Here is a 21,132-nt window from a genome sequence, read left to right on the forward strand (position 1 = left end):
CACCGTGGCAGTTGACTTGCATATGAAGTGGATGAAGCTTCCTTCTGCTGGTGTTCATATGGCCCCATCAGTCTCTTCAGAAGGAAGGAACTAGTTCAGTGCAGAGAGATATGGCCACAAAATGTTTCCTTCCATGGTTATGCCATGGGAGGAACTTAGGGCTAAGCAACAAGCAGATAAATACTCCACCCCCCGATACGTGGTTTGTACAAGGACAGATGTGAATTATCTTTTGGCCAAAAAGCCTATGTTCTTTGTAGAGGCTATAGAGGACAAGTTTGGGGGGAGTTACAGCCATCTCCAAAGTGAATAGTGGGCCAATTTAGATTAAAACAGCATTATCTGCCTAGTCATGGGTATTGCTTGCTTGTAACAAGATGGATAGCAGTCTGGAGACTTATCACTCTTCATGACAATCTAGATAAGATTCAAGGCATCATTTTCCACCTCTTACTGTGTGATGGTGAGCTACACACCAACTTGGAGCAACAGGGTCTACACTCTATCTGCCCTCCCCAGGAGGCTTGCCAGTCTTTGGCGGGCTTATGCTTGGCTATATGAGGCCCCAGCCGCTGCATCTTTTCCCTTCTGTGTTGCATGTCTGTCCATTTGCTTTCCTTTCTCCTCTCCTTTGGAGAATATGTCTGCGTTTTTATTGGGAATGTTCTGCTTTGTCTGTTGCTGACATAAGAACTGTTTTTCATTCCCTTTTCCTTTCTTTGTTTCTCTTCTCCTCTCATTCCCCTGCTTTGGTGTTTGAGGTTCCTCTTTTTCTTCTTACTCCCTGTGAGCTTCTAAAGGCCAATCCTCGCGTGTGACGCATAACAGGTGACTGGGTAACATGTAATTTTCAGTCCCAGGTTGACAAGTAGGGTTCGCATGTCCTCCCTGGTACCCACCAGACCCAGGGGTGGTTGCCTGTGCTGGTATCTTCCCAAATTGCCGATTGGTCCCTTTGTCAGGTGTTCGTGAGGTGTGACCTGAGGTGTGAACAATCGCCTAAGGCGGGTGTGCCCCCTTGTGAAGGGGGCCCCCAGTTGGTAGGAGCTTGCCGTCAGACATTCTGGCAATCATGGGGGATTTTCTTGCAATGCGGCAGTCATCTTCACAGTCAATATCTACAAAACATAAATGGCCTGAGGGTAACAATTGAAAGATCCTTCCAGCTGCACCACGGTTCCTCATAGTCTCGCGTATTGAAGACGGTCAGTCCTTCGCAACGGTTAATCTGTTTATTATTTAGAAAGGCGTTGATGCATTGACGGCCCTGTGAAATCCTGCTCTCGTTTATGGAATGCCACTTTGCTTTTGGAGACTGCTTCTGATTCTCAAGCACAACACCTCCTTGGCACCTCGCTTCTTCACGGCTGTACTGTTCGTGTCGAGGCCCATAGAACTATGAATTCTTCCCATGATGTTACTTACACTAGGCTGTACAATGGTCTGACTGAGGCCGATCTTACTCTCTGATGAAGGTGTAATTACCGACCATTAGGTGATGGAAAAGGTAAATTCCTCCTTAGTGCCCACCTGCACTCTTTTTTCTCACCTTTGATAGAGTGGTGCTTGCGTGCAAGGTCAAAGCAGGCTATAAAATTATCACAGTCCGACCGTAAATTCTGAACCCGATGTGCTACTACGAAGGTCATCATTTCAACCACACCAGAATGTCTTGTCGACACCCAGCAAAATATGTAACCTGTGGTAGGGATGCACATGAGTGTGATTGTCCGTCTCCTTCTCCCCAATGTATCAACTGCAATGGCGGTTGTGCTGCCTCCTCTTGGGATTGTCCCATATCTTGATGAGTGAACTGTCCAGGAGATCCAAGTACAGGAGATCCAAGTAAAGGAAAAAGTGCCTTACCCAATCGCTCACAAGTTATTGGCTAGTCGCAAATCCTTCTTTCTCCTGTGTGGCACTTAGTTCTGTTCTTGTTACCGCTCGCTCCATGAAGGACATTGCCATGCAGATATGTGACCTCAAATTCAGCTCTGAGGTTGTGACATTACCCAGTGTCAAGGTAGCATCGACATTTCTCCATCCAGCTGTGTAGTAAGCCATCAAACTCTCACGTCAAGGAGCGAAGCCACCAGCTACACAATCGGTAGGGCAGAAAGTACAGATGGAGTACTCCTGTGTAGACTTCCTACATCCCTCCAGCCAAAACAACACCTGAGTCTTCCTGTGCTAACCTGAAAGGCTCAAAGAAGTCCAGTGAAGGCAAACGGTCTTCTCCTTCACCGACTCGAAGTTCCTCATCGATGGTGTTTCCACATGATACCCTCCATGCTGCCGATGCACATCATCAACCATTTTTCTGCGTTGGACTCCACAGACTGACAGCACAAGCAAGCTAATGCTTCTGCAGACCTCATGGACCAGGATCGTCCTGTTTCTGTGCCCTGTAGCAGAGTATCTTTGCAGGCTGGCACTCGGTAGCTACCAAGGTGACACCCCTTCATTTCTTCCTCATCATGACTCTCCTCCAATGGAACATTCGCGGCCTTCGACCCCACAAATAGGATTTACAGCTACTTTTAGCATTGCAATGTCCCCTTGCACTCTGCCTTCAGGAAACAAAATTACGTCCTCACGACCGCACTGAGCTTTCGCATTTCTTCCCAGTTCGTTTTGACCTTCCCCATGAGGTCGGCATTCCATCTCACAAAGGCATCATGCTGCTTATACAGGATGATGTTCGAAGACAACCCATCTCCCTGACTACGCGTGTTCAGGCTGTTGCAACTCGCCTTTTCCTTCTTCACCTGACTGTTTCCCTCTGTACCATTTACATTCCTCTGTCGTACAATATCACCAGAGCAGACGTCCTCCAACTCATTGGGTGGCTACTGAGCAAGGTGGTAAGGAACTGGACTCGCATTCGGGAGGACGACGGTTCAATCCCGCGTCTGGCCATCCTGATTTAGGTTTTCCGTGATTTCCCTAAATCACTGCAGGCAAATGCCGGGATGGTTCCTCTGAAAGGGCACGGCAGACTTCCTTCCCCATTCTTCTGTACACCGACGAGACCGATGACCATGCTCTCTGGTCTCCTTCCCCAAACAACCAACCAATCATTGGGTGGCTACCTTCACCATTACTGCTACTCAGTGACTTTAATGGGCATCATCCCCTTTGGGGTTCTCTCAGAACCTGCCAGAGCGGTGCCCTCTTGGCTGATCTTCTTGATCAGCTCAATCTCTTCTGCTTTAACACTAGAGTACCCACATTTCTTTCCAACACCTTGCACACCTATTCCCATTTGGACCTATCCTTCTGCACTGCCTAGGTTTCCTATCGTCTTCAGTGGTCCAATCTTTCTGACACATACTCGAGCAACCATTTCCCATGTTCTATCCATTTGCTGACTCCTACCCTATATGGGTGCACACCCAAATGGCAGCTTGCTAAGGCTGACTAGTGGCTTCACTCCTCCCTGGCGACCTTCGAAGAACAATCTTTCACCAGTTGTGATGCGCACGTGGAATATCTGAGAAACGTTATCCTTACTGCTGCAGAACATTCCACTCTTCGCACTTCCTCTTTACCACCCCATGTCCCAGTCCCTTGGTGAACTGAGGCATGCCGTGACACAGTTCGCGTGCGGAGATGTGCTCTCCATGTTTTTAACCTTTATTCTACGATGACACACTGCATTCATTATAAACAGGTGCATGCAAAGTGTTGTCACATTATTTGGGATAGCAAAAAAGCTAGCTGGATTTCAATCACTAGTTCTTTTAACAGTTCCACACCTTCCTTTGTCATTTGAGCCATCCTCCGACAGTTCTCTGGGACCAATATCCATTTGCCAATATCTGGCCTGACAGTAGCAGACAATGTCATTGTGGACACTATTGCTATCTCCAACATCTTGGCCACCATTTTGCAGAAATTTTGAGCTCTTCCCACTATCACCCTTCCTTCCTTCATTGGAAACAAGTGGAGGAGGCTCGGGTGGTACCCTTATCTTCTCAGAATTATGAGTGCTTCAATGCCGGCTTTACTATGAAGGAGCTAGATCATGCTCTCAGTTCATCTCGATCCGCCGCCCCAGGACCATACGATGTCCATATTCAGATGATGCAGCACCTTTCTCTTGCGGGCAAACACTTTCTGCTTAATATGTACAAGCGCATCTGGGCAGAGGGCACATTTCGTGGACATTGGTGTGAAGCCACTGCCATACCCATACCTAAACCAGGTAAGGCAAAGGGCCTTCCTTCTAACTACTGCCCCATCTCTCCCACCAGCTGTGGTTGCAAGGTGATGGAACATATGATTCATGCCTGGCTGATATGGTGGCTCAAGTCTCGCAATTTACTAATGACTGCACTGTGTGAATTTTGAGCGCGCTGTTCTGCAGTTGACCACTCGTTACTTTGTCATGAATGGTTTTCTGCAGAAATCCCAGACTGTAGCCATGTTTTTTGATTTGGAGAAGGCCTACGACATCTGCTGGAGAACTGGTCTCCTCCGTACTCTTTACACATGGGGCTTCCGTGGCCACCTGCCCGGTTTCCTTCAAGAATTTTTAAAAGACCTGGTTTTCAAGGTGCGTGTGGGTTCTGCCTTGTCAGACACCTGTACCCAGGAAACCGGTGTGCCTCAGTGTTCCGTCCTGAGCATTGTCCTACTGTCTATTGCCATTAACCCTGTAATGGCCTGTCTCCCGCTGGGCATCTCTGCTTCCCTTTTTGTTGACAATTTTGCCATCTGTTGCAGTTCTCCACAGACCATGGACCTGTCTCACTGAGTGACGTCTTCAGCGATGTCTTGATCATCTTTACTCCTGGAGCATTGACAATGGCTTTCATTTTTCCACTGACAAAACCGTCCGTATGAATTTCTGGTGGCTCGTGGTCCTCCCATTTGCCTTACCTGGCAGCCTGGTGCCTCAATGTCCTATGTGCCCTCAGTGGTACTTCAAGGAGTGCTGATCGAACCACCCTCCTCCATTTGTACCAGTCCCTTATCTCTTTGAAACTAGACTATGGGTGCTTTGTTTATGTGCATGCTCATCTATTCCTCATACACCATCTCAACAGTATCCACCATCATGGCATCTGTTTGGCCACTAGTGCCTTTTACACTAGCGCAGTTGAGAGACTGATGGCTCTCAGGCTGACCGTGGTGTCGGATGTCCCTTCGTCATTGGTGCCCATGTCTTTCGATATCTGCTTCTCGTTTACTGCTCAGTGTTTACAGCCAAGCTCTTTACCCTGTACCAGGCCATCGAGTACATCTGGCGACACAGACTTTTCAGTTGTGTCCTCTGCTCAGACTCTCTCAGCGCCTTTCAAAGTCTATGTGCGCTGTACACAGCCCATCCTGTAGTGCAACAGGTCAAGGAAAACGGTCACTTTCTCACTCTTGATGGAGCCACTGTGATGTTTATGTGGGTTCCTGGTCATGTCAGTGTGCCAGGAAACGAGGCTGCTGACATTGCTGGCAAAGCTGCAGTCCTCATACCTCAGCCCACTAGTTCCTATATTCCCTCCAATGATCTCTGTCTGTCAGGAGGTGGTGTCCCTTTGGCATTGCCATTGGTCCTCCCTTCATGAGAATAAGCTCAGGATTATTAAGCATCTCCCAGCAACTTGGACAACCTCCTCTTGGCCCTTCCGCTAGGAGGAGGTCATTTTAACTAGGTTGCAAATTAAATTGGGTACTGCCTTTTTAGCCATCGTCATTTGATAAGTGGCGCTCCCCCACCAGTTTGTACACATTGTGCTCAAGTTTTAACTGCCCACCACTTTCTGACGGAATGCCCATTTTTTAACCATTTATGTTCCCGCTTGGATTTGCTGTCTGAGTTATCGGCCATTTTAGCAAATGGTGCATGGTCTGTTGACCGCATTTTACTTTTTATCTGTTTAAGCAATATGGTGAAGGCCATTTAATTTTTACTTTTGGACCTTGCGTTTCTGTATGGTGTCTTTTGTAGCCCTTTCTTCATGTCCTTGTTTTTAGCTGTCTTTTCTTATGTCAATTGGGATTGACATATAGTCATTGTGAAACTTATTTCTGTCTTCATGTTCTATAGTTTTGACTCAGGCACGTATGACCCCAGTTGTTTTTGAACCCTAAAACGAAACAAACTAACTAACTTTGTCCGTTGTATCCATAGGGGGCCAAAGGACAATGGGTTGATACTGGTAGGATCTTCATCTTGATCTTTGAGGGCAATTTATTGCCTAAGCTGGTGGTATACCGATGTGACGTGACACCTCATGTCCCCCCCTCCCACATGCGGTGCTTCGAATGTATGAAATTTGGGCACGTCTTCACATTGCAACACCAGCCTAGTCTGTGGGAATTGTGGACAACCGTTGCACATGAACATTCCTTGCCGGCCGCGGTGGCCGTGCGGTTCTGGCGCTGCAGTCCGGAACCGCGGGACTGCTACGGTCGCAGGTTTGAATCCGGCCTCGGGCATGGGTGTGTGTGATGTCCTTAGGTTAGTTAGGTTTAAGTAGTTCTAAGTTCTAGGGGACTTATGACCTAAGATGTTGAGTCCCATAGTGCTCGGAGCCATTTTTTTAACATTCCTTGTGGTTCTCTCCCCTGTCTGCATCAGCTGTGGAGAGCACTATTCTCGCTGCTCACCAGACTGCACTGTCTTTCAGAGAGATAGAGAGAAAACTACAGGACACACTGACATACATAGAGGTCAAGAAAAAGTATGAGCATCTATTTCCTGCACGCTTGGAAATATATGCTATGGCTATGACTATGTTGCCCTCTCTGCTGATGGTACTTCTCCCCGTTATGCATCCTACAGCGAGCCCTCAGGGTCCCTTGACCATGTGTACCCCTCGATGGTTGGGGGCTCTCCTCCTGCTGCTTCCCCCACATTTACTTTGGGAGCAATGGCTCCCCACCCACTGGGGACGCTGACCCCCATCCCCCAACCAGAGACGCATCACCCTCGTCCAGCTTCTCACACTGGGAAGGGGTCCCTTGCTGTTTTCACTGAAGCAAAGCCATAGTCAAACATTTTGGTCTGCATTATGCTGGAGCCTCTGTGTCTGAGAACTGTCAACCTGTCTTTCATGGCCTTAAACAGCAGATGGAGCAATTTGCACTTATCTTTCACTATATGTTTCCTGGAGCCCTGTAATGATCCTTTCAGTGAGTGGGAATTATTTGGTGCCCTAAATCCTTGCCCTGATACTGCCCCAGGGCCAGGCCACATCCACAACCAAATGCTCAAACACAATTCAGTGGATTGTCAGTATCATCTCCTAACAATCTTCAACCATATCTGGAGTGAGTGAGAGTTCCCATCTCGGTGGCAAGAAAGCACCATCGCCCCAGTACTGAAACTGGGCAAGAAGCAGAGATATTACTGAATTAGTCTCACCAATGTTCTGCAAGTTGCTCGAATGTCTGGTGAGCCAGTGACTGTGATAGCTACTTGAGTCTCGGGGCCTTCTGGCCCCATCCTAGGGTGATTCTTACCAAGGCTGTTCCACTGCTGATAATTTGGTTTGTGTGGGATCTGCCATCCGGACAGCTTAGATTACCAACATATTGCTGTATTCTTCGATCTACAAAAGGCTTATGACATCACATGGTAACATTACATCCTCGCTACCTTACACGAGTAGAGTCTTGGGAGTCTGTGTCAGATTTTTGTCCAGAACTTCTCGCCACACCACACTTTCTGGGTTCCATTTGGTGCTTTCTACAGTGCCCCCCATATCCAAGAGAATCGGGTCCTGCAGGGCTCTGCATTAAGGATCCTCCTCTTTATACTGGCCATCAGTGATCTAGCAGCAGCTGTGCAATCTTCAGTATCACCCTCCTTGTAAACCAACAATTTTTTGATTTTATTATTGCTCCTCTAGTGTGGGTGTTGCTGGTTGCCGACTGCAGGGCACCATTTGAAAGGGCGCAGTTGTGGGCTCTCTCCTACGGCTTTCAGTTTTCAGCCACCAAGACTCACGTCATGCTCTTCTGTTGCTGTTGTACTGTTCATCCCCTATCAGAACTTTACCTCGACAACCAATTACTCAATGTGGTGGAGACATACTGTTTTTGGGACTGGTCTTCAATGCTTAGCTGATGTGGTTTCCCCATTTTGCCCATCTTCTCCAGCTTAAGCAAAGGCGCACAGAAGCCTTTCGAACTAGCACTGTGAACAGCCTACTTGCAGAGGCTGGGGTCCCTCCAGTATGCATCAGGCACCAACAACAGCTACTCTGTTTTGCTGTCCATGTTCACAGCTCCCCTAAGCATCCAAACAACTGTGTCCTTTTTCCTAGTAGAGAGATCCACCTCCCACTACAGAAACCCAGAACTGGGATCACAGTTGCTGTTACACTAGTGTCTCTGCTCTGAATTCAAACTTCCCTCAGTGTCGCCTCTAATCAGAGAGCAGTTGCATATGCCCCCATGTTGTGTACTCTGATCTTGGATCTGTCTCAATGTATCCTTTGGACCAAAAGATTCAGTTGAGTCCATGATGTTCACCTGTTCCTGGCTGTCTTTGAGGCTTTTCCGGGTTTGGAATTTGTATGCACTGACATCTCATTGGTTGATGGGTGAACCGATTTTCAGCACACATATGCAAGGTGCAATGAACTACGCTTTCTGTCAAATGGATGCAGTGTCTTCAGTGCTGTCTTAGTGACCATCAAATGAACCCTTAACTATGCTCGTTCTTGCACTGGCAAGATGCTTGTGATCTTCAGCAACTCACTGAACAGCCTTCAGGCTATAGACTAGTTCAACCTTTGTCACCCAATAGTCATGACTATCCAGGATCTTCTTTCTGACCTCCATCAAACTGGACATGTTGCGATATCAGAGAATCAACATTCCAAGCACTTGGCAAAGTTGGCCACCAGGATGCCGATTTTGTAAATGAGGGTCCCAGAACAGTCAACTCTGCGCCATAAAATTGTTGGCAGTCTGGAACTCATAATGATCCGCCTTGGACTTATCAAACAAACTGAGAGCTATAAAGGAGACCATGACCATGTGACAGTGTTCTCCTCGCACTTCTTGCTGAGAATCCACTGCTCTTCATTGGCTATATGTGGACCACACTTGGCTGACCCATGGTCAGTCTCTGACATGATAACCCACCTTATTGCCTATGTGGTGTCCACCTGAAGGTGACCCACATCCTACTAGGCTGTCCAGATCTGGCTGCTTTGCAGCGATGTCTTAACCTTCCTGACGCGCTACCTCTGGTGCTAGCAGACGACGCCAAGGCCACTGACCTGGTTTTACGTTTCACCTGTGAAAATGGTTTCTACTTCTCGCTGTGAGGAGGGGCACTTTGATCTCATTGACTACCTGAGGGGTTGGAGGGGTACACTTCGCCTGCTCTTGCTGAGGGGACCCATGCCACGGCGGCCCTTGCTGGCAGTCTCGCCTAGCCTCTACCCTACCCACCTCTTTATTCTCCTTATTCTTTTATGTTTACCATTTTTAATGTTTTATTGTTCTTCAAATTTTATCATTTTGTCTGTGCTTCTTATTTACTTGGGGTAACAGATGGTGAGAGGGTGCTGGTGGGATGCAGAGGGTGTCTCTCCCATTGCCTGCCATGCTCCAGGGCCTTCAGCTGCATTCTGGGCTGAGTGACTCGTCCACCTTACCCGCTCTCACTCCCATCCTACTTCTCCTTGATTTTATATGTCTTATTGTATCTTGTTTACAATTGGGCTTCCCAGGATTTGCCTTTTGTATCCTCCTCCTGAGGATTATTCCTGGTTTGATGCATATAGGATGAAGGTACTGATGACCTTGCAGTTTATTCCCTTTAACCCCAACAGCCAGCCAGCCAACCAACCAACCAACCCAACCAACCAATAGAGGCTGATGAAGCAGTTTATTTTGTGAATATTCTTGTTCCACTTACAGTCATGGATAACACAGAAATCAATTTTAACCCTCAGAAAGAGAGAGTTTTGTTCAATACTGAGTGACCACTTCAATTAAATGGAAAATAAGCTGTGTGTGCTGGAAGGTATTTGTGTTGCTTTGTATTTTACAAAAACACAGCAGAATTTTTCCCCTTCCAAAGATATTTAAAATAAAGTGGGTCAAAGCTTAGTTTTATCCCCCGTTGTGTGTGACACTCTTTGGTAAAATACGATCTATAACATTTCCTGGTTCTTCAACCATATGCCAAATTAATGTGAGAGATATATTACAAGTGTACTACTGCTACTCATTTCTACAGAGATACATTCTGGTTAACACAATAATCTTAACTCAAGATTACCACACATTGTTAGCTTTGTCAGGTCTCCACCCCACATCTTCCCTCAGATATATCTTTCTTACATCAACACCGCTTGTAATACCTAATTCTTTCATTATACACTACTTTTAGTCCCTCCTTACACCACAAGAGCTATTCTAAGTTCTTTGTTGCAGGCATTCAACTTTGAAATAACTTACAACTTGTTTACACAATTTCAAAATTAAGCTAATGTATTATTTCTTGGATAATGATAGTTCTCCATTGTCTACATTGAGCCTATTCAAACCACAATCTGCAGCATCAATTTTGGTACCCAAAATCTTATACACCCTGTAACTTCCTGCATATATATATCTCCCTCCCTACCTCTTTATTTTTTTATGGTAAAAATGTGTGTTTATGCTGCAAAAAGTAAAATAGTCAGGTCCAGTGTAAGAGATACCCTTGAATGCTCTCATCTAGCAAGGCTAAACAACCTAATAAAAAAATATCAAAAAAGTCAATGGAACAATTTCTTAAAGAAAATGAAATAGTAAGTTCTTTTCAGTGTGCTATCTACTGAAATTAGCCACATACTCATGAAAAGTGCTTGTTCACTGTTATAGTACTATTAGGAATACACACATCTGAAACTTTCTGCTATCTAAATTTTATGTTAGTAGACATTTCGTTGAGGTCTGATTTTAATAATCTACAAAATTACCATTTATCTATGGGGTTGTGTATTATAATTAAAATGTGTTTCTTTTGAATTTATTAATAAAATTTAGGGACTGTCATGTTTCTGGAAATATTCTGAGTTCATAGCTGACTCTGTGTGTTCTCTATTTGCAGGAGTGTGCATTAGATGTGGTGAACATTCCCCTCCCTGATGGCTGGATAGAAAGCTATGATGAGCAGCTGGATCTCCCGTGTTACATCCATGAGAAGTCAGGCGAGAAGGTATTTATGACAAATAACTTAAGAACGCCCTCTTTGATTTATGAGACATATTTCGTATTAATGTTTAGTTAAACTCTGATTCAGTGCTATGAAGTTTGTGTCTGTTGGATTGCTCTAAAATGTCTGGTTAGAGTCAAGCCGCAAAGCTTTTGTATTCAGTTCATAGAGAATGTGCTGAAGAGGCAAGAAAACCACCTTAATCTCTCCAGTTTGTTTGTGTGTGTGTGAGGAGGAAACAAAAACCTGTGTGTGCACTGTTTGGTTTGCGCGCAGTTGTTTTTCAGGTACATTTTTCTTTGAAAAGAGACTGCTTTAGGTTAGTTTTACTGTTACTGTGTGACAAAAGTATTAAATGCAAACTGATATCTGTAAACATTCATTTTATTAATACTGTGCTATGCATTCTGAGTTTTAAACCATTTTCTTCACATGGTAAATAGTATCTACAGCATTTATAATGGCATCTGGGTAATGTTTGTTTCGTGTCATAGCTGGACATGCTAAAATTATTTAGTAATTCTGTGAACTCATTGAAATTACTGTCAAAATGTTTTGCTTGTATCAGTATTAGTTATTACAATGGCGTAGGAGAACCTCAGGATGATAGGATACAGACACAAACGGTGATGAGCCTAGAGTAGTCCAATACCAGAATTACAGGTAAACAGTAGAGGAGCTGTCCAAAGGAAAAACGTCCATAACAAGGATCTGATAACTGCTGTACTGAGATGTAGATAGCATTTCCTTTAAACCCAAAACTGGCTGTTAGTTGCAAAGTACTCCCACCTCTTTGTATGCATATCACCAGTAGAGGCATTACCCACAAGACATGATGAGAGCAGCAGTTATGGTCACGTTCAGTTGTTGTGTGCAAACAGTTGCTAGATCTGTATTGCTATTTGACAGGAGTACCAATTTCATTTTCCTTTCGCTGTACCATAAGGATGGAAATAGTCAGAAATCATGACTGTCAATGACGATGAGGACGAGGACGAGGAGCAGCAGCAGCTGCTGCTGCTGCTGAGGTTCTCACCAGAGGGTCCTGCAGGGAAAGTAACCTGCAACAAATGTGAAGGGCACCAGAGCTACAGGCAGGGGTTGATGTAAAGGCAATGGCTCTGTTCCCATTGAGGTCTAAACCAGGTGTCATATGTCATTGTAGTAGAGAGGGTGTTGGTGGTTGGCAGTAGTAACTAAGTTCAAAGTCATACTTGTATTTTGTGGCAAATCTAGCAGTGGGATGATATAGCAAGTGTGTACCTGTAATTCTGACGTGCTGCTGGATGTGACACTAAGGCAACCTCTGATGGCTGCATGCTCTGTAGATTCCAGTGGTGCACTATGCTTTATCCTTGTTCATCTGGGTTTGGGTCTGGATGTCTGCACCCAGGCAAGGCTCCAGCTCTGGGGTAGGGGGGAAGGTGTTTCGTTGTGTGTCACTGTAGATGGTGGTCCAGCAGGGAGCAACAGCAGTGGCTGTGCAAAATCTCAACCAGACTGCACCCATTGATGGAGATGGACCTGTTGGTGGCTAAGAAGATTACTGAAGCTTCATCCTTTGTCGTCATCCATAGTCCTTTTTTCATTAGTGACTTAAGCATCCTTGTGAACTGTGTCACCTACAAGTTTAGCCAAGGGTAATAGATGCAGTTGTGTGGTATTGTATTCTGTTCCTGTAGCAGAAAGATGCAATCTGTATTGATGTAAATCGTGGACCATTTCCAGACGCAGTGGTGATAAAGGCACTGTCAATATGAAAATGGTCACCAGAGTGTAAATGGTCACTGCCTGTGTGGTGGATGCCATGCTGGTAGCCACGTATGAAAAACAGGACAAGGTATCTGCTTTCAGGACCCACTTGGAGCCGAAGAAGAGGTCTGTGAAATGTGTATGGACCCACTCCCCTGTTTTTTTTTATGCGCGGTCAGGCTCAATGAATAGTGGCACAGCTGTGAGAACTGGTCCTTTTCATAGGCTGCACAGGCATAGACTGTCTTACCAACTTTTGTGTGTGCCAAACAGGGCGATGAGAAGCTTGTGGACTGTTACCAGAAGGAATTTAGTGCCACATAAGCAGGTCTTTGACCTTATGATGACTAAGCCTGTCTTATTTTGAGAATAATTAATTTGTGATGCTGTTAATATTTTTTACGAATATACTGTCAGTTCTTTATGGCCTTCTTCATTTTTGTTGTCAAACCATTTTTTATATTATTATTATTATTATTATTATTATTATTATTATTATTATTATACAGTCGAATTTATGACTCCATGTCCTCTGTGTTGCGTTTTTTTTTTTTTTTAAGCAAGCTTTGATGATGGCTGTAATGCCAAAACCTGCTATTTGTGCAAATAAATTAAAATGTGACCTAGACTATGAATTCCACAGTTTCTTTGGGCTATATGGCTAGACAATGTGCTGATTTTAAATAATTTTTGGGGTAAGAAATGCCTGTTCTTGAAACTATGGAAATTTTACACTTTTATTTCTTAGAAAGTGTGAAATGTGAAAGATCTATGCAATTTTGGTTGCCTAAAAAGGATTGAAAATCTGTGATATTTAGGGGCTTGTGGTTTATTTATATTTCTGTGATATGTTATTGTGCTGGTCTCAACCACCCTTTCTTGCTTAGTGTGTAAGTAAGTACTCCACTGTGGGTAAAAAACAATAAAACCGCTTCTGGTTGCCTTACAGACCATTGTTTTTTGTGTGTGTAATAGAGAGGCAAGAGTTAGATGACTTTCTTGAGATGAACAGTTACGTGTTGGCATTGGGTAGTTACCATACTGAGCATGTTATGAATTAAGTACTTCAAATAGTGACAAAATATCTCTGGAGCACTGGCAATTCCAAATCAAATAAGCAGTTGTATTGACAATAAGTAATTGTTTATTGTAATCACAGTTGCAGTGTATCGTGATTACCAACTTCCACCATTGGTGGCCATTTTGAAACCATCTCAGCATGGTTACAGTGTGATATGTCATCTTTGACACCATGTATAGCTACCTCCACATTAAAATTTAAAAACCCAAAAAAAATGGTAGAGGTCAAAAGGCATGTAAGATACCATGATGTTCTAAGTTTATTCATTGGGAGGCAATTGTTGGTTGGTGTCTGCCAATATACATGGTGTGCATAATGACTTTCTCTGATTACAAAAAAAATATTTCTAAGGAATTGTTCTAGATACAACAATGTGGTTTGTTGCAAATAGTAGCTTAACTCGTAAAGTTTTTATTTTTATGGCTACCCTTCTACATGTATTCCATATGTTGCCCATAGAATATCTAGGCAATACTCACTTCCTCTCCATGTCTTTGCCGCCATTTCTTCCATCACCACCTCTTCAGCATCTCATGTTTGTGCCCTAAGAGTTCGCGTATCAGAAACTGATGAGCTGAATTATCCTTAACTTAACTCTACAAAACATCAAGAGGGGTTTGTCTAATGAATGTGTTGGCATGATGTTAGACCATCTCTACTGATCTACCTGTCCAGAAAGATTTCGTCCAAGAACTTCAAAACATAATATGTTAAGTATGGAGGCGCACTGTCTTGCTGAAACATCATCCATGGTCTGTAACTGAGGTGTAACATAACGCAGCATGTCCAGAAAAACTGTTGTAATGGTAGGCTCAATAAAAAAGAAAGATCCAAAATTGTATTATGCTTCAAGCCACATCCATCACATTCACTTTTGGGTTGCCCTTGATCTGCTGTACCATAATGCCATTTGTGGGTTCTCCGACGCCCAGATCTGAACATTATGACTGTTTATTTTCCCGCAGATGTGAAAAGTCGCTTCATCAGATAAAGCAACTTTATTGAGGTACTCATCCTTTTCACTGGTTCGTTTCATTGGATTTCTAGCAAACACTGCATATCTGGGTCTATCATGTGGCTGCAAAGCTGGAAGGAGCTGCACTTTGTAATCGTGGAAATGCAGCTGTTTGTGTAAAATACTCAACCACAGTGTTCTGTGGTATGCCTGTTTCTCTGGAAATGTGAAGGATCGATTTCCTACTACTGCATTTGAAATGCTGTACGTACGGTGTCAGCAGTATTGTCACTCAATCCAGGTCTGCTGCTTCCTACCTTGTCACCAGCACTGCTAGTCTCTTTAAACTCCTGATACTATCCTTTGACACTCTTCAGATGTGGCAGATCTTGACCTTCGGCACTTTGGAACTGCTTGTGATACGTAGTAGGTGACTGTGTTTCATGAAGCATGTTGTAATTTGTCCTGCATGGATGCCATAGTGACAGCAGCACTCCTAAATTTCACTGCCTGTAACAAGAAAGAACAAAAGAAATTAGATGCTATCAGAGCATGTGCAGAAGTATATCCATAAAAAGTGAGAGTTAAACTACCATTTGCAACGAACTGCATAGCTGTACCTAAAACAGTTCCTTAGAAAAAAATGTTTGTAATAAGGGAAGACCTTATGCTCATGCTATATTTTTGAGAAATATTGGCCTCTAGATAGTTTGGCCACTAATTTCTGTGGACAGGGAGCTGGGTAAGTGTCTGTCTAAGATGTATTGTTTACTATGGGTAGTAATCACCAAAATAATTATGATCCATTGGGTTTGCAAATTTAGACCAAGAGTGTAGTGATGACATGTTGTTCTTGCAGTCTGTCTACCTTCATCTGTAGCTAATCCTGTAAGATTATCAGAGTTGATACTAAGGTGTACAGGAATATGATAATGCAGAAGATTTCATTGTATCAGGGAGTACAACTTCTGAATCAACTTGCCATAGGTAAGAGAAATATGGTGTAGGAACATTCCCTAGTAAAAATTCCAATCCCAGAGGCAGGCAGGCACATGGCATATGCATGCACTTGCATGTCCATGTGCACATTAGTTTCATGTTTCATGAATCCTTTGTGTAATTGATTGTAATGCTATGGAGCAAGTCAGTTTACATTCTTATTACACCTTCATGTGTAAATATGGCTACATGCTGAACATTTACCTTTTTTTAAATACAGTTATTAGTTAGTAATTCATACCCGTCACCTTTTACACATTATAAAAATGGATAGTTTTCTAGAGAATAGAATTTGGTGGCAAGGAGAAACTTTTCAGTTTGTTTTCAAATTTAACTTTGCTGTTTGTCAGACATTTTATATCCTCGCTGTGTGTGTGTGTGTGTGTGTGTGTGTGTGTGTGTGTGTGTGTGTGTGTGTTTTAATGCCATTGTATGGTATTTTTTTATCATTGCTGACAATAGCCAGAATAACACAAAGTTAACGTTAATGCCCTATTTCTGCCTAGAACCAGAGTACAGGGAAACAACAGATGAAGGTCACTGATAGGTGGTGCAAAAGCACTGTGGTGTGGGGGACAACTGGCAGACTGCTGTTGTGAGTCATGATGGCATGAGTGTGAACCTTGTGCAGTTTATGAACAATGTGCATAGACTGAGTGAAGACTGCTGGCAGCTGGCACAAATAGTGATGCCAAATTGTTTGGAATGCAGGACATGACAGTGGTTTTATGTGATGCTAGTGAGAAATAAAAACTGGTAGTGTATATGATTGGTGGGTTAGAAAGACACACTGTATGGTGTTGGTGGTGATTGGTGATAAGTATGAGATTCATAGTGATGATGAAGCAAACGTCTTGTCCTAAGAACTGGCTGATCAATGGAGATGCATGTTTCGATATTGATCTTCCTCATGTCTGCAGCTTGTGAGGATGTTGCTGTATTTTCTAGTTGAACATGGCAGTGCCATTTGTTTTAAGACACACCAGTTAGAACTCAAACATTAATTTCTGGTGTAATGAGAAATATGGTGTTGTCAGCTTTAAGCGATACCAAATTCTTGGCCCTTAAGCTGGCCAATAAAAGTTGGAAACTGCCTGCTTTGTTTTTCGGTGAGTGAAGTATGGGTATCTTCAGATGTCAAGTGCCATCCTCATGTTTGAAATTTGGGATTGGGTTGAATTGTTTGGGGGAAGAGACCAAATAGCGAGGTCATTGGCCTCATTGGATTAGTGAAGGACGGGAAAGGAAGTCAGCAGTGCTCTTTCAAAGGAAACATCCAGGCATTTGCCTGGAGCTATTTAGGGAAATCATGGAAAGCCTAAATCAGGATGGCCAGATGCAGGATTGAACCGTCGCCCTCCCAAATGCTGAAATTTGGGGTCCCAATGCTTAGTTATCAGGTTTTTGACATCCAGGGGTGGTCCAAGTTTTCTACAATGAAATAATGGCATATAGCATTTTTCTGGCATTATTCTGCATTACATACTCTACTTCAGTCTACATATAAAGATGTACAAATGTACTGTTTGATCATGGTATAGGTCACCTGTGTTGTTGTTGGTTGGTTTCGGGCATGGATGCATTAACACATTGCAAGAGGCTCACTTGAAAATTTATGTTAGCCGAAATTGATCTGTAGGTCATAGCAATGTAGATTTTCCATTGAGATTCAGACAGCTTCTTCTTTTAAGGAGCACAAATGCTGAATGTTGATTGGAAGTTCTAAATGAAATAACACAGCTCCCTCTGTAGATGGCATGGACATGCTCTGCATTGTTGGGTTTGTTGAAATGATGCAGTGTTAATTCAGTGATAGGTGATGGTTTCCCATGATATCTAGACATCCATAATAATTTTGTTGCATGTTCTGGTGATGGTCCCCAGTGCCCATGTTCTTCAGATTTCTATGTATAAGTAGCATTAAGAAAGAAATGAGCCTGAGGCATAATTACAGAAACCAGTAACTGTATGTTAGATGTACTGACCCTGGCTATTGAGACACTTGTCCCACTGTGACACAAGACAGTGAATGGCTGTCTCATAAAATTCCCGGGGCTGCAATGATAACCAGTTCTGCATGTACAGCTGGACGTCGTCGTCCGAGGTGAATCGTTTGCCCCTCAGAGCCTTTTTAAGGGGACTAAAAATGGCGTAATTACAGGGAGAGAGGTCCAGACACTATGGAGGGTGACCGAGAACCTCCCATTTGAATTTCTGCAGGAGTGCTGCGACTGTGTTGACCGTATGAGGCTTTGCATTGTCGTGTAGCAGAGTGACCTCACAGGTGAGATTGCCTGGTTGTTTTGATTTGATCACTTGGTGAAGGGCGATCAAGGCTTACGAGTAACGTCGGACATTCACGGTTGTCCTGTGCTGCAGGAAGTGAATCAGAAGGGAGCCATCATGAACAAAGAAGAATGCCAGCATAACCTTTCTTGCACTCATGTGGACGGCAACGTCCAGCTGTATGTGCCAAACTGGTTAATATCACAGCCCTTGGAATTTTATGAGACAGCTATTCACCACCTTGTGTCACAGTGGGACAAGTGTCCAACAGCCATGGTCAATACTTCAAACATACATGTACTGCTTTCTGTAATTATGCCTCCAGCTCGTTTCTTCTTGAACACCCATTATACGAATCATTATTGAGTCTTAAATCAGGAACTCTCATTATGCAGTGCCCAACTGGACTCCATGAGACAGATTTATTGCAGTAACCTACATGGCTGATGACCTTGTACAAATTCTTACCATTTATTACAGTAGTTTGAGCTGTGCTAAAAAAATTGCAAACATACCATCTTTTGACTTTGCTGTGACTGTCCTTAACATGTGGTTTTTCTGTCCAAAACCTGAACATTCCATTATCTGTGACTAACAACTTTGTTGGTCTGTGTGTGAAAAGAACTTCTGATATTGGCCACAGGCTGCCATCCATTTGTGGTAAATGTCATGGAAAATGTCAGGAAAAATTTGAATCCATCAGGATTGTAGAAAAGGATCCGCAAATCCAGTTATTTATTTTTGATAGTGCCAAGAACAGTGGGACTGGACCAGTGAGGGGTGGGGCCATGTTTTCTTCTTGGATGGGAATAGAATAAAACTGAACAGTGTTTCTTGATGTACCCTCATATGGTGAGAGGTGGAAACACACAATGCTCCCATGGACGTGATTGTTTTTGAAGTCCAGGTGTTACGGTGCGGGGAGGCATAACATTGTGTAGTTGTACTGACCTCCAAATCTATGAACACAGTACTCTCACAGTCAATATTATTGTGACACTGTTCTCCTCCCCAATGTGCATTTGCCGTTGAATTCATTTTTTTGTGGAAACCTGTTGCTAAAGTAATAAAACCTGAACTGTGGAACAATGCAGGAAAGTCATTTGGTCAGATGAGTCCTGTTCTACACTTTTTCCAACTTCTAGCTTTGCTAGGCCACATTACTGCCAAAGGTTACATGAACATTTTAGCTGATCATATCCATCCCATGATACAGTGTTTGTTCCCCTGTGGTGGTGCTGTGTTCCAAGAATACAGGATCCCTGTGCACACCGCTTGCATCGCTCAGGGCTGGTTTTGTGAGCATGAGGATGAATTTTCGCATCTCCCCTGGCCACCACAATCACCAGATCTCAATATTATCGAGCCTTTGAGGTCTGCTTTGGGGAGAAAGGTGTGTGATCACTGTCCACCTAAATACTCGTCATCTGAACTTGCCATTATTGTGCACGAAGAGTGTTATAAGAGTCCCTTGAAACCATATATGGCCTGTATTTATCAGTTACGAGATGACTGGAAGTTGTTTCCAATGCCAACAGTTTTTGTGAACTCTATTAAGCATGGTTATGTGCTGTTTTTTGGTGTTTCCAAATTTTTGACCACCCCCGCAAGGGTACCAGATAACAAAAAAATTATTATTTTCTGTCTGCAGTATAATTAGAAGAACAAATTTTTTGGTAAATTTGGAATATACAGGTAATGAAATTCAGTACGCAGTGCTGTCACCACAAGTGGAAATAAAGATTCTAACCGAGCTAGGCATCTACCTGAACTTTGCTTGACTGACAGGTTCAGTTATGACATTCTCTGGTGCTTCAGCTCTATGCCAAAGTTCATCAATTGTAGTGGCTGGCAAGTGGTGATGTGCCAGTCTCTCAACAACCCATGACCAGATGTTTTCAGTAACATGGACAAGTTGCAATCTTCTGTCGTCTTTTTGAATGATAATGCCACAGACGTGCCAGACATAGGACTGTGTGAACCAGAGGTATTCGTGTTGCATACCCAGTGACACTCTGTACCATCACACCAAGTGCTGGGGACATATGGCAGTGATGAGTGTGATCTAGCAATGTTCATTCTCATCGGAGTCTCCACATGAAGGAACCTCCATTGCGATGCCATATGCAGAATCGGGACTCATTTGAAAAGACCACATGGTTCCCCCTGTGTGTGATGTTGCAGTTGGATACAATGTCAAGGGAAGTCGTAACAATTGTTGCTGTGCTGACAGTTCATGGTGCTTCTGATGGCATTGCACTGTCCATGTAAATAATTTCTTTGCTGCTAGCAAGCTTAATTCCTGACTCACGGTATGTGACATAGCTGTGAGATACTGCACAGGGGTGCGAATGGTGCCTGTCTTAAGGGGCACTAGTTGCAGGTTATTGTTAAGATCATGAATGATGTGGAGTATGGGTGTCCTGAACTCATTAATTCCATATATACACAATATTTGTGGGATCCCAACCAACAAGAGCAGCAATCTTGTGGGGCAATACTCATAAACCTCAGTCTCTATGGACTACAATCTTACTGCTGTTGAATTCGGATACATGCTGGTAGACATTTTTCCTGCATGCATGAGGCAGACACAATCATCTGACAATGTATGATTGACATTCCAATGTGATTTCTGAATAAGAAACCCACTGGCATAGTCCTTACTTATATTAATTGTAGATGGCATTAATCATACTTACTTTGTGGGGTTGTGCTGAAATGCTAATTACTCGTATATCAAGGTACGAACTGCACTATATCCAATTTGGTGTTTGTTGTATGCTGTCTTTAGACTACTGAAATTTTAATCATAAGTTTATAAAGAATTTTCAGTGGAAGAAAGAACAGTGTCCAAACAAACAAACAACAAAAACATGGCTGTTACAGTAA

The 21,132-nt window shown here is 43.5% G+C and overlaps 1 protein-coding gene across 1 annotated transcript in view; it reads left to right on the plus strand.

Annotated features, from left to right (window-relative positions):
* Window positions 1-21,132, plus strand: part of LOC126299398 (rho GTPase-activating protein 15-like) — a 237,644-nt gene that overhangs the window by 18,731 nt on the left and 197,781 nt on the right. The window contains exon 3 of the mRNA XM_049991271.1: window positions 11,063-11,170. Within this exon, the coding sequence (XP_049847228.1) occupies window positions 11,063-11,170 (108 nt within the window). The remainder of the gene's footprint in view (window positions 1-11,062; window positions 11,171-21,132) is intronic.

The sequence above is a fragment of the Schistocerca gregaria genome, chromosome X (assembly GCF_023897955.1).
Source record: "Schistocerca gregaria isolate iqSchGreg1 chromosome X, iqSchGreg1.2, whole genome shotgun sequence".
Taxonomy (NCBI): Eukaryota; Metazoa; Arthropoda; class Insecta; order Orthoptera; family Acrididae; genus Schistocerca; species Schistocerca gregaria.